Source organism: Nicrophorus vespilloides, unplaced genomic scaffold, assembly GCF_001412225.1.
Source record: "Nicrophorus vespilloides isolate i.1.1-1 unplaced genomic scaffold, Nicve_v1.0, whole genome shotgun sequence".
NCBI lineage: Eukaryota > Metazoa > Arthropoda > Insecta > Coleoptera > Silphidae > Nicrophorus > Nicrophorus vespilloides.
Window position 1 is genome coordinate 1 of NW_017096496.1, and position 13,585 is coordinate 13,585.

The 13,585-nt window shown below is 31.9% G+C and overlaps 3 protein-coding genes across 4 annotated transcripts; 2 read left to right on the plus strand and 1 right to left on the minus strand.

Annotated features, from left to right (window-relative positions):
- The first annotated feature begins 1,828 nt into the window (after positions 1–1,828).
- On the plus strand, positions 1,829–3,673 carry LOC108557169 (syntenin-1-like). Its single transcript, XM_017913586.1, has 5 exons — positions 1,829–2,032; positions 2,290–2,508; positions 2,574–2,654; positions 2,706–3,205; positions 3,272–3,673. The coding sequence occupies exons 2-5, from the start codon at positions 2,290–2,292 to the stop codon at positions 3,324–3,326; spliced, it is 855 nt and encodes a 284-aa protein (XP_017769075.1). The 5' UTR covers positions 1,829–2,032; the 3' UTR covers positions 3,327–3,673.
- A 946-nt stretch (positions 3,674–4,619) lies between these two features.
- LOC108557172 (DNA primase small subunit) lies at positions 4,620–6,193 on the minus strand. Its single transcript, XM_017913597.1, has 5 exons — positions 5,997–6,193; positions 5,423–5,942; positions 5,164–5,371; positions 4,718–5,102; positions 4,620–4,662 (listed from the first exon to the last, which is right to left on the minus strand). Exons 1-5 carry the CDS (start codon positions 6,091–6,093, stop codon positions 4,646–4,648), a joined length of 1,227 nt encoding a protein of 408 aa, XP_017769086.1. The 5' UTR covers positions 6,094–6,193; the 3' UTR covers positions 4,620–4,645.
- Positions 6,194–7,834: 1,641 nt separating this feature from the next.
- Positions 7,835–12,741, plus strand: LOC108557170. 2 transcript variants are annotated; one of them, XM_017913587.1, is made up of 10 exons: positions 7,835–8,145; positions 8,194–8,432; positions 9,335–9,534; positions 9,598–9,787; positions 9,865–10,029; positions 11,299–11,505; positions 11,562–11,681; positions 11,742–11,966; positions 12,014–12,185; positions 12,242–12,741. In XM_017913587.1, exons 1-10 carry the CDS (start codon positions 7,871–7,873, stop codon positions 12,609–12,611), a joined length of 2,163 nt encoding a protein of 720 aa, XP_017769076.1. In that variant the 5' UTR covers positions 7,835–7,870; the 3' UTR covers positions 12,612–12,741. The 2 variants fall into 2 exon arrangements, with proteins under 2 accessions (XP_017769076.1, XP_017769077.1); XM_017913588.1 differs by having other exon boundaries at positions 12,032–12,185; positions 12,242–12,739.
- The last annotated feature ends 844 nt before the right edge of the window (positions 12,742–13,585 follow it).

The following is a 13,585-nucleotide window of genomic DNA, read 5'->3' on the forward strand; positions in this document are numbered from 1 at the left end:
TTTCTCAATTAGTTTTAGTGCCCATGCAAATTGCATATAACTGGCTGTGAATATCGAGGAAACCTCTGGAATCCTTCCGCTCTCAGATAGGCCTTCGCCATCATATAAATCCCATAGGCAGAAGATCTGGGGTCATGTATCACTGAACCATCTGTGTAGATATGCACATGACCAGACCACACCACATTTATAAAAGAAAAACAGGAAGCTTTGTATAAGCTGACTGCACTGGAACATTCACATTGCACTTGTTCATAAAATCTACCCTCATTCCACTTTTTGGAGCGAACATTTACAGGTAGGCCAAAAAAGTCTTTGATCGTATGCTTATATATGCGGTACTCCCATTGGCTCATCATGTTAAAAATTTCAATTAAAAGGGGCATTCCCTTGCTCGGCCAGAAGGGCTTAGCTCCAAACAAAAAAGATGCCCGACGTATCGCATTTATCACAGGTGTATTCTGGATGGACATTAATTTACACATATATTTCTTAGTACTGCTCTCCCGTCTGATACTCAGGGGAACAACACCAGCTTCAACGTGCAGAGAGTCAATTGGACAGGTACGGAGGATGCCAAGTGCTATTCTCAGAGCTTTATTTTGTATTCTTTCCAAAGACTGAATTTTAAATTTAGCACAAAACGAATAAATAAATCCGGTGTATTACAGTCTAGGTCGAATAAAGGATTTGTAGAACATCAACATAGTCAATGGACCTGACCCCCAGTCAATGCCCGAAATTGCTCTGAGCATATTAATTCCCTTTTCGCATGCTTTTTGAGTATTTTCCAGCTGTCTCTTCCAAGCTAGTTTACTATCCAGCCACACTCCCAGGAATCTAATTTCTCCAACCCATTCCAACTATCTGATTGGCGGGACGTAGACTGGAGAACTTCGTGAAAAAAGAACGCACCTTGTTTTTTTCCATTGACAAAGATAAGTTTTTATTTTTCAGGAAACTAAGTAGATTCTTTAGGCATCTTTCCACCTTAGCAACCAGTTTATATATGTTAGCTCCGCTCCCGTAGATAACAAAGTCATCTGCGTAGACCAACATGTCTACGCCGTCCACCAACGTAACATCAATATCAATAATAAATAAGTTAAAGAGCAACGGACGCAGGCAACGACGTTAAATCAATAAAAACTATTTAAAATGATAAAGTAAATATAGGCAACATATATGCCAAAGTTATTTATTGTTTGAAATTTCAAATTATTTGCCGATGTACTAAGGAACGTCACCGCAGTGGCCAGATAACAAATGGATCACAGTATCATTTCAGTTTGGTTGCAGAGGAATATTGAGAAAGGAAAAACTATCAAGTTTATGAAGAATCATGTTCTGAATATTCGCGATATTAGCGATAAGTTTGTGTGATTAAATAGTCGTTAATTATATGATAAACATTTTTAATTAAGAGAAATTTTAACTATTTGGAATGAGGAAAATGGAAAGGGCAAATTTTTGAATTGTTTCTTATTACATATAAAGCAGGTTCTAGTTTCATATCTTCTGATTGAGACTTTTAATATATTTTATTACTTAAGATAGAGAGATTTGAATTGTGCACTTCATAAAGTATCAATTGTTTAGTAATTTTAATTATTGAGCGTTTTGTTGAATTACTCCATATTAGAAAAAAGACATTGCCAAATATTATTAAAGTCTAATATTTACGCAGTACTTCCTTGGCTCTTGTCCCAAACTTATTGTTACGAATTCCTTGTTAATGCGCAAGATGCGGATATTCAAATTTCGCGGGTAAGATTATCTTATCAACGCATGCGCAAAGTAACGAAATGCATGCGCATATCTGTTCCTCTCAGTCAGTGGAATTTATTTGACAGTTGATAAGATACACAAACGAGAGGACAACAACAAAATAAGCAATAAAAGAGTTGAGTTTAGTTGACAGGCAGTGAGTCATTTCTTCATCATCGGCTCTTGGGTTTTTACACTCGCGTTATACATTAAACAAAGTTCTTCGTGTCCTGTTCTGTGCATAAAAAAAGAAAGATAATCAAAGGCAAGTGAAAATCTTTTCCAACTATTTATAGCAATCAATAACATTAAAATTGCACGTATTTTATAATAAAGTGCAACGTGATTAACTCCAATTTATCCCCAACAATTCTAATGGAATGTTTTTCAATTGAAGTCAATCTTTCATAATGTTTTGCAATTTCCTGCCTTATCATTAGCTCTTATCTTCTATTACTCCAATTTTAATTACTATTTGAACTGTGAATTTATTATAATTGTTAATATTTATTTATTTATTAGATGGCTTTGTATCCGAGTTTGGAGGAAATGAAGGTGTGCAAAATGGCTGTGGCTCAAATCCAAGCAGAGGCACAGGCTGTCCCCCCGCAGATCCAACAGAGTCCTGATGCAGGAACACCAACATCATTGTATCCTTCTCTTGGTGAATACATGGGATTGGAATTGGGCAGAGCTGTTGTCGAAGCGAATATGCCACAATATGCAACTGATTTACAAACAGTAATGATTGAATAATTAAAAAAAAAACTAAAATGAATTAGTTGTTAATTATGCTTTGTTTTTAGTATACTCCAGCATATTCAGGTCTTGTTGCCCCAATATCCGGACACTTGCAAAAAGTGAATGTGACCAATGGCATCCGAGAGGTACTATTGTTGTTATATAAATTGAATTAAGAGTTAATTGAAAGATTGCAGCTTGTGATGTGCAAAGGTTCAGATGACAAGGTTGGAATGAGGGTGAAGGATATTGACAACGGGATTTTCGTGTGTTTGGTCGTGGATAAATCTCCGGCCGCCATGGTCGGTCTTAGATTCGGCGATCAAATTCTGCAAATCAATGGGGTTAATGTAGCCGGCTATTCGATGGACAAAGTCCATAAGTTGCTTAAGAAGAGCCCTGTGAATGGGATCAATGTAGTCGTACGAGATAGACCATTCGAACGCACCATCACTCTGCACAAAGACAGCACCAATCACGTTGGTTTCCTCTTCAAGAATGGTAAAATCACGAGCATCGTTAAGGACTCTTCGGCGGCGCGAAACGGTCTCTTGATCAATCATCAGGTCATCGAGGTTCAAGGACAAAACGTCGTTGGTTTGAAGGATAAGGACATTTCGAAATTGATCGACGATGCAGGCGCGACGATCATCGTCACAATAATCCCAAGCATGCTCTATGATCACATGGTTAAAAAGTAAAGACATATTAATTCAATTTACTCACTAATCTTATTATAATGATTGTTTTTTTTCTGTTGTAGAATGGCTGGATCTTTGATCAAAAATCTCATGGATCATACTGCGATGAATTTTTAAATATTTACTCACAAATCTTTTATTTCGCTCTATATTACATATACGACCAATATAAAGTCTACGAGATAGACGGATTTTGCAGCACGTTTTCTTTTTGTTACTCTACTCGAACGAGAATTACAGATTTTTGGTTCCATGTGCATCCGTCTATTTATTTTTTGTTGCATTTATTTAAGTATTATTCTATAGATATAAATCAAGTTATATTACTCTTATATATTAACATATACTATTTGTACTGGAGTTTTAATGTTAAGCACAATGTTGTAAAAAAAAGAGTTAGCTTTAAGAGTAGATGAGAAATTGTGTTAAATTGAAATTCGTTTTCTTTTGTTTGAATTTATTATATTTTATTTCCTGTGTAAAAAAAACATTGTGTACTATTATATTGTATGAAAATATAAATTATATATATACCTTTTAAATACAACATTCAATTATTAACATTTGTTGCAACAACCATAGATAGTATTACATAATTAAATACAAAAAAAACATGATTTATTTAGTTATCTATATTTTTATAATATATGATATCAAAGTTCAGCAATAAATACGACCTTGAAAAGAAGTATCTTCGTATTTAATTTTATTGCTCAACAACCATACATTCTGGTTAGATCATTGAATATGAAAATTTAAGATAAAACTATGATCATTCTAATGACAATACTGTCAAGTTTGACGTAATATGTTAAAGTTGAGCAAGAAAATACGAGCTTGAAAAGAAGTGTCTTCATATTTAATTTTATAACTCAACCATGCATTCTAATTAGACCATTGAGTATACAAATTTAAGATAAAACTATGATCTTTCTAATGAGAATACTGTCAAGTTTGACGTCGGTTATTATAAGATGTTAAAGTTGAGCAATAAAATTCGTGCTTGAAAAGAAGTGTCTTCATATTTAATTTTATTACTCAACAACCTAATGCACTCTAATTAGATCATTGAGTATATAAATTTAAGATAAAACTATAACCTTTCTAATGACAATCAATATGACCTTTGAAACAATCTTACTCTAATAGTTCATGTATGTTTTTAATTTCGAATAATGCAAATTTTTCAATTATTGTCAATTCAATTATTGATTTTTCAGTGTTCTAATGTCTGTTAGATTCTTAAATGTGGAAATTAAAGATAAAACTATGGTTTTTACTAGTGTTAAATTTGATTAAAATGATCTTCAAATGTAGTATACTAGATAAATAAATGGTAAGAGTACTTTTAAATTAATTATTTAATGAGAAGTAAAAAAAATAAATATAAAACTATTAAATAGAAATAACATTGAAATGTGTGTTAATATTTGATCTCAAAACTCCATGGGCGCTAAAATGTTTCCAAAATTAGATTTTAAATATTAAATTTGAAATGTGAAACTTACTTGGTTTTCTTTTCTGTTTCAGTTCTCTCTCAATATTCCTTAAGAAATCTTCGAAAACAGTAATAGATTTCAAGAGACTCGTTTTTTTGTAGTCTTTGATTTTGCTGCTGTTGACTCCATCAGCCATCTCCTCCTCTTTAGTGATCTGATCATACTTATTAATTTCATCTACTAAGAGTGTTAAAGTCGGCACAGTAGCAGGATCGAACTTATCCACAGTTTTCGGATTGAATGGTATGCAGACTTTTCCAGTTTTTGGATGCACACAAAACGGCGCTTTCAGTAAATGGTTTATACCTTTTGATACATTAATATCCAACCTTGGATAACAGTAAAGCAACATCAACTCTTCAATTGTATTTTTATAAATTTTTGGTATACTTTGCTGCAAAAAATAACAAATTTTTCAAAATTTATTTTTATTTGTTAGTGATAGAGTTAAATACCTTTTGTGATAATGTTCTGAAGTAATCACAGAACACTTTCCATCTGGCTTCAGATCCTTCCACAGATCTTAACACTTCTTCAGATTGTATCCTAATTTCTTCATGGATGTTTTTCAGGAATTTTTTAATACCTTCATCTGTTCCTAAGATGTTCTGCTCCACAAACATCATTTGATTGAAGTAGGGCTTTATAATGGTCAAAGCTCTCCTGAAACATTTTACTTTAATTTATATAAAACTGTTATATTTTTACCTTTACCTTAATGATGTATGTATCTTGTCTCCAAACAATATATTTTTGTGGCCATCCTTTTTAACAAACAAATATTCAGCAACAGCCTTCCTCTCCTCATCAGTGAACTTCTTAACATTCTCATCACAAACCCAACAATGGACACCTCTTCTACCAGAGAATACCCAAAGCATATGTTTGAACCCAAAGTCTTCTCTCAAGGCTGCATCCAATACTTTACAAGCCAACACCATGAACTTCCAGCATTTAGAACAAATGTCTGTCCCTGAACAGCAAGTTCTCACATCATCATAATCAGTCATATCAATATCGAACACCAGTTCTTTTTCAACAGGACCAAACTTTTGTATTTGTGTCTTGTACTTTGGTGGGTGATTGTATATTGCACCAATATCTATTTTGATCGGTTTGTGTTTGTTCAGTTCATTGCTGAAATTTTCCATACTTTCAAATGATTGATATCGAATATAGATGTCTCCAAGTAGGGTGAAAGATAACTCTCTGAGCTTGAATGTTGCTGAGCTTCCTGAGAAATTCATTAATTCAGCTTGTATATAAAATATTATTGAAATGCACTAACCATATGATAACCATCTGTAGAACGAATTGCAAGGAAATAGACGGCTATAAAATAATGGAAGTAATTCCTGTAAAAGCTCTTCTGTATACTCTCCCATTTCCTTATTTATTTATACACTTTTATAACTGAAAAATCAACGTTCCACTTTGACTAAGGTTAATACATCAACAACCTTTTTTCGCGCCAATTTACAACTCAGCGGATAGGCAACTTCTTTCAATCTTTAGATGCAATGAACACTAAATAACATCCAAAATTAGTTTTCCTTCATGATTTAAAGATGTAGTTATCACTCAAGAAATAAGTTTATAATGGGAGTGACCATTTTTTTATAGCCTCAATATTTCGATTTTGCAAGTACCTGAAAATTCACTGCGTAATCCAGAAACGACAATTTTCGATGGTTTCTTCTTTCTTAAATTTCTCGAGAACTTCGCGAGATAATTAAATTATAAGCAATCAAATTAAAGCTGAAAGTCTCATCTTTCCAACAAGATCACTGCTTTCTACTATCAGACAATCATCTGCTACGATCTGTTAAAAGTGTTGTTGCTGAAAATGCTCCGTTTTTAAGTTTTCATTATAACTATGCAGGATAATTACATAAATCAACAAGAATAGTAAACTGGAATTTGTCACCTATCGAATGAACCCAGTGAAACAATTCTAACATCGATATTTCGATTTTGAATCTTCCTGAAAATTAGTGAAAAATTAGGCGTATTCTAAGCAATTTTCACGAAAATTTTGTTAAATTTTTTGATTTTTGTTAATTACTTGAAAAATAATGAACTTTCTTATTTTATTGAGGAACTCGTTATATTGTATAACGTTACGTTCCGACGAGTTATCAGTTTATTTTCCTAAATACTCGAAAGTTACATAATGTTTATTAACTAATTATATCATCGAATACTTAAATTAAAGCTGAAAATCTCGTCATTTTAACGAGCCTGCTTTCAGCTTTCTGCTGTCATCTGTTCGTTTGATATGAGCTGTCAAATATGTCTGCTGAAAAGGTACATTTTCACGTTTTCATTCATTTTAGGATATACGCAGGATAATTATATGATTCAACAACAATATTAAACTGGAATTCGTCGCCTTTCGAATGAACCTACTGAAACAATTCTAGAATCAATATATAGATTTTGAATCTTCCTGTAAATTATTGAAAAATTAGGCGTATTTTGAGTAATTTTCACAAAAATTATGTTAAATTTTTTGATTTTTATCAATTATTCGAAAAATGATGAACTTTCTTCGTCTTACGCTCCGACGAGTTATCAGTATTTTCATAATTACTCAAAAGTTACATAATGTTTATTATGTACCAGCTAATTAGATCATCGAATACTTGTCTTTTTGACGATCGTACTATTCTGCTGTCATCCGTTCGTTTGATATGAGCTGTTAAAAATGTCTTTGCTGAAAAGGAACATTTTCACCTTTTTCATTCATTTTAGGATAACTATGCAGGATAATTATATAATTCAACAAGAATAGTGAACTGGAAACTGTCATGTTTCAAATGAAAAAAAAATGTAGTTTCACTATTTCGGGTTTGAAAGTTGCTGAAAGTTATAGAAATTTAGAGCATTTTTTTTTGCGAAATTTTGTTATCTCGAAAATTACGTAATTTTTTTTTATTTATTGCATAAACAGATTGCAAGAGTTCAGTTCGATCATACTTATAAAAAAAGAACAAGTTTTTCTATGTATTTTTCTATGTTGAGTTTACAATAATAGAATAAATGCTATTGATTTAAAAATCGTTCAGTGCAAAAAGATTATACAGTAAGGATTCACTAATGAAATTAATCACATGCATTTGCAAACATCCAGTTCAGTTTGTTCCTTGCGATGTACACAAAATGCACGTCGATCTGAAACTTATTCCGAAAAATAAATACATTTTAGCATTAATCTTTACAATAATTGTACAAGTAGGAGCAAGAATTTCAAGGAATGAGGAAATCTGCGGTAAGTTCGATGGCAGAAGGATTTACTTGGAGCTGGACGATCGAGGATTCTTGGAGGCAAGGAACCAACCAAATACCATCCAAAATTCAGATAATACAACGCCTCATAAACAATGCAGCTTAGAACTCATCACTTGTCCATCATGCGTTGTCACCATCAAATTCACGTAAGTTAATTGGGTTGGAAGAAAGATAAAGTGTGATTTTCTTGGAAGTTTCTTGAATATTTCACGGAACTGCGGCAAGAATTCGGTATTGGATCGTTGCGGATGCGATTACGTCTGGATTTACGAGCCGCCCTTCGAAGAGGTTTCTGGGGAGCAGTTCTGTGGACATTACATGCAGACAAACGGGACAAATCTCATCTATAAAAGCCAAACCAGGTCTGCGGCCATCACATTTTATTACAGCGATGTCCATCAGCACGCTTTCACCCTCGAGTATTCTGCTGAAAGTAAGTGAAAAAGCACCTATTGAATATGTAAAATAGTTTAGAATGATGAAAGTTACCAAATTGTTTCTTTTTAATTAAAAGGAATGAATGTTACTATTAATACCTTTCTAAATTATATAATTTATTAAAAAAATATATGTAAATTTGAGATTTACAAAGAGGAAAATGCAACAATAGATACAATCAAAGCAACTGGTTTCCCAGAATGGACCACTTGTTTAATTTCATTTTAAGTAAAAAAATACTTTTTGGAGTTTGTACTCAGTCTACAGAGCTTTGTCTGGGCTCAAGTGCAACATTGTATACAGTTTGACATGCTTTGTTTTATCACAACAATAGAACAAACCTATTATTTGTCTTTTTTCTTGTTGAAAATTCATTGTATACAGTTTTGACGTGCTTTGTTTTATCCAATAAATTACCAAAAAGACAAATCTATTATTTGTTTGTACAAATATGTTGTCTTGTTTGTACAAATTTGTTGCTTTATTGTACAAATTGGGCAAATTATACAAATTTTTTAAAATATTTCACCTAACCATAAATTTATAGTAAATTGTAGATAATTATGTAAACTATATAAGTGGCAAATCAAAATTGATTCGCGATAATTTTGTAAGCTTGTGTCAAAGTGTCAAAAATTATATGTTAGACACAATCGGGTTATAGTTCAATATGTTGGATGGCGCGACAAAAAAGTTGAAATACGATAATCTAGCATATTTTAATACTTTGTTTATTCATATTTAAGATTAGAAATCTATACTGTCTAAATTGATATTTATAAAGAAGTTATGACAGTGGTCCAATCTAAGTGTCGGTGCAAATTAGGCAACTCTCTTTTTCCATAGTGCAAATTTGTACTGCAAATGTACTTATCTTAATGGTTTAATGATTTTAAGAAAATAGAAATTACTACGAAGGATATCCCCAAATGAGCAACATGAACAACGGCAGTCAGATCATTTCCTCGCCCTTCTTTCCATACTTTTACCCGAGAGATTTGAACACCGAATACGTAATCAGCTGCAAAGCGACGGAGAACTGCAGGATCCGCTTGATATTCTCGGACTTCCAAATCGCAACAAACTCATTAATTGAAGTAAAATTATATAAATAATAACAGCGATTTTTTTTTCAAATTATGATTCAATTTAACTTATAGTTTTTCGATTGGAATGGACAAAGGATGCACGTTACAACAGGCAACATTTTCAGACCTCCGATTTTGATCAGCAACGGTCCTACTTTGGTCATTAGGTTTTACGCAAACGGTGGCAGTAATCTCGGTTTTAAAGCCTCATACATGTTTCTTCTTGGAGAATACGATAATTCGACCTTGAAACCTGATACTGGTAAAGTATTTCTTAAGAAATTAGTATTATTTTAGCGTTCTATTTATTGGAACAATACTTTACTAATATTCTTGTAGATTGTGGTGGTTACGTTGATAATTTGGGAGGTGGAATTACTATGATGGATATGATTCAGGAGAACACTAAAGCTTACGATTGCTTTTGGATTATCCGACCGCCGGAGAGTTACATGCATCTGAAGACGCAGGTTTATCTGAAAGTAATCCTGTTTTCGAAATTTGGTAAGTTACAATATTGTTTTTTTGATATTATCATTTAGACATTCCTAATATCGTGTATGAAGACGATGAAGTTGTATAAGTGCTATTTATAAATAGTGTTTGAGTTGCATAAGAGCGGATTTAAGATCCAATTGAAAAATTAGATTAGAATGTTTGTTTGACATCAATAATTAGATTTCTGGACATGACAACCGTAGCAGCTTTAAGAAGTTTAATAAGAGGTATTAAGAAATTATGTGTATTCCTAATACTGTTCAAAGCCGATTTATAAACAAACCAGATTATTCGGTATCAATATGAATTCCAATTACAATTCTTTATCTCTTTTCACACGATTTAATTAGACATCTACTTTAGGTAGATGTTTGAATGAATGCCATCAATTTCTCTTTTTCTCTAAACTTTTGATTATAATATCTCTTCCTGAAATTAGTTTTTGTACTAATGTAGTTGAATTATTTAAAATCATGTATAGATGAAATATACAAAACCTGAAAATACGTATATTTTTCGATTCAAGGCTGTTTAAGTCAACGTTAAAATATCTTTTGGATATGCAAATTTATATTGAAATATTTTTTATCCCTTTCATTTTTTTGTAAAGCTATTTTCGTAGAAATATTTTAAATTCTTAGGAAAATGCGTGATTTCAATCAATAATTGATAACATTTTCCATCAATGCTGATGAAGACAAAGTTTTACATAGTAGGTTTCTTCTTAACATTATCAATATTATTACAGTTCTTTATTTTTTGTCTTTAAATAAGTATAAAACATTTTGTGCAACGTTTATTTTATTTAAATTATATTAAAAAAAAAATCAAATAATTAATTAGAAATTTTATATTAACTTTGAAAATTGTATAAATATGTTAAGTCTCATCTTTATAAGTTAACTTATTTTTTTTACAATCTGTTATTTTGTACAGTTTACACAAAACGTTTCAAGATTTGATGAAATTAATTATAAATTTTGGTTTTGTTGTTGTTCTTACTTTCATGAAAATCATCAAATTAATGATATTTTCTTTTTTCATTTTGAATATATCAACGTTTTTTTATGTTAGCACAAATCTAAGCACAACTTTACTTTGCCAAGTATAATAAAGTTGTTCTAGAAAAGTTTTTCTTGAAAATAAGAGGTCAACAAAAAATAGTAAATTTTCAATGATTCAATGATTAATTTATGAAGTAGTTTGATCTTTATATCTCTTTTTCATTCATCTCTGAAGTCAATACATTTTTGTTCAATATGTATTTGTTTTCAGCTGGAAGTACTGAATTGGTTATAAGACAAGGCATGACCTCGAATGAACCAATAGTTGAAGTTCTCAGGTATCCTGTATCGCACTACATAGTATCAAAGCAGAAAGAGCACGTGGCGCCAATCGCTCAAGGATTCTACGTGAGCCTGAAAGGCATTTTCCGTCCGGAATCAAGAATAGCTATCATTTACTCTGCATTCAACTATAAAGGCAGTTTCAAGAATTTTAAGGTCAAAGATCGAAAAATTAATGGAATTTCATTGCAGATTGCTACTCAGGCTCAGATTTCCTTTGCAGAAACTTTCGTTGCATACCTATTTATTTGATATGCGACGGCTTCGATCATTGCGGCGACAACAGCGATGAAACTACAGATTGCCTCAAAGGTTTACTACAAGTTACATCCTTTATCTTCAAAAAATTGTTATACTGATGCGTTATTTCAGAGCCTAAGATAAAAATGCGATGGTCTCATACCCCTAACTTTTTCTTCCCGAAGATGAGCGACAGATATTCCTATTTGAAGACAGCTACGATTGTTTTTGTGGCCTGCAGTTTTGGTCTTATAAGCTTGATCTTCGCGTTGATTGTTTTGCTGTGCAGAATGAACGCTAGGAACAGGAATCAACGGCACCTTCAGACTCACCTCCAAACAATCAACGATATGCTAGGTGTTATTGAGATTATCCAAGCTGTAATTAGTTGCTATTATTCGTAGTTTGCACGGTTGTTTTAGATGAAGGACAGATGAGCGTGACCGAGGAGGAGATCGTTATACCCGATGATCCGCCGATGTACGAGCCTCCGCCGAATTACGACTACGTGCTGAAAATGGAGAACAAAGAGAAGAAGAATCGCAAGAAGGCTGCCAAGAGACATCTAGATAATAAGTGAGCCGTTTCGTACAGTTGTTGTTGTTCTTCGACTTTTCTGATATTATTTATAGGCGTCCGTGTTCGCGCTGCGATGGTGCATCGAGCCAAGATCTTGAACAGATTCCAACGTTTCCACCGCCCATCTACACTTCGCATTCCTCGGTGTTCGTGGCCAAAATTGGTGGCGAAATCGAAGCCATCCTCCCGGCAGCTTACGTCTTCAATCGATACCATTACAGTTCCTTGCAGAACATCTCCGACTCATTTCCTGTCCCAATTCGCAGATTCCGGTCCATCGATTTGTCCACGGAAATCAGAAATACTCCGATCACTCGCTTCAAGAGAACCAGGTTCCTCTCTGACAGTGAGTTGTTCTTCAACAATCGAATGATTCCTCCATTGAGAAGAAGTGTCACTTGCGAAAATGTATTTAAAATTTAAATCTAAATTTCTTAACTGATTACTTGAAGACAACTTAACAATCATAAGAAAAAACAGTGTTTATTTTCTTTATATAAGTACTAATTAAGAGTTTACCATATTTTGCATGAATCAAAACTTGTTTCAACGAATCCCAAATTAATTCAAAAGAAAATTCTGTTTAATTCATTCAATTTAATTAAGTTTAGTTTATGGTAAACGTGTAGCAATTACTCATTTTTAACGTAAATTGATTACAAAATTAACTTAATGATATTCGAAAAGAAATTATACATATTCGCTGAAATTTCTTTATATGTAAAAAAAATTGAAGTTTAATAAAAATTTGACCATACCAAAACAAGTGTAAATTGTTAAATTTAAAATTATATTCAATTATTAATAAGAAAATACACAATATTCATAAAATTTATCTTCTTCCATGAAATTTATTACATTTTTAGTTGTATTTAAAATTAAGTACCAATAGACAAAAAAAACCTTGACTTCCAATAAGAATTAAAATATTTTATTAAAATACATAAATTTAACAGTATTGAACTTTTTTCATGAAAATGTTTGCATTTTTTAATCTAAAATTTAGACCCTTATAAATTTTTAGACTTTGATAAATATTTGAAAGTAAAAAACAGACTAATAATTACAGCGAATATTGAAAGTTGATTCATTACGAATTATTGCATGTTTATGTAAAAAAATGTATTGTTCTAACGATTTTAATTTTTAATTTTTCATTCTCAATTTTCCTCAATCTTAAATTAAACAACAACATTGAATAAAAAATCTAAAGAAAATTAAAGAATTCTGTTTTTATGAAATAAGCTTCATTAAATGTTATGAAATTGGATAAATTTGTAATATTTTTTTTATGGAAATATGTTGGATTATCAAATTATGTTAGCTTATTTTAGTAAAATGATTATTTTCTTCTATTGAATGAAAATCATAAGTTTTCATTTTAATGAGATTGTCGG

Coding starts and splice junctions, on each gene's coding strand:
- LOC108557169 (XM_017913586.1), top strand. CDS start 2,290: ATGGCTTTGTATCCGAGTTTGGAGGAAATGAAGGTGTGCAAAATGGCT. Junction 2,509..2,573: donor ATGCAACTGATTTACAAACA/GTAATGATTGAA, acceptor CTTTGTTTTTAG/TATACTCCAGCATATTCAGG. Junction 3,206..3,271: donor TATGATCACATGGTTAAAAA/GTAAAGACATAT, acceptor TTTCTGTTGTAG/AATGGCTGGATCTTTGATCA.
- LOC108557172 (XM_017913597.1), bottom strand. CDS start 6,093: ATGGGAGAGTATACAGAAGAGCTTTTACAGGAATTACTTCCATTATTT. Junction 5,943..5,996: donor CTACAGATGGTTATCATATG/GTTAGTGCATTT, acceptor TGAATTTCTCAG/GAAGCTCAGCAACATTCAAG. Junction 5,372..5,422: donor AAGATACATACATCATTAAG/GTAAAGGTAAAA, acceptor AAAATGTTTCAG/GAGAGCTTTGACCATTATAA.
- LOC108557170 (XM_017913587.1), top strand. CDS start 7,871: ATGCACGTCGATCTGAAACTTATTCCGAAAAATAAATACATTTTAGCA. Junction 8,433..9,334: donor CCTCGAGTATTCTGCTGAAA/GTAAGTGAAAAA, acceptor AATGATTTTAAG/AAAATAGAAATTACTACGAA. Junction 9,535..9,597: donor CAACAAACTCATTAATTGAA/GTAAAATTATAT, acceptor TTTAACTTATAG/TTTTTCGATTGGAATGGACA.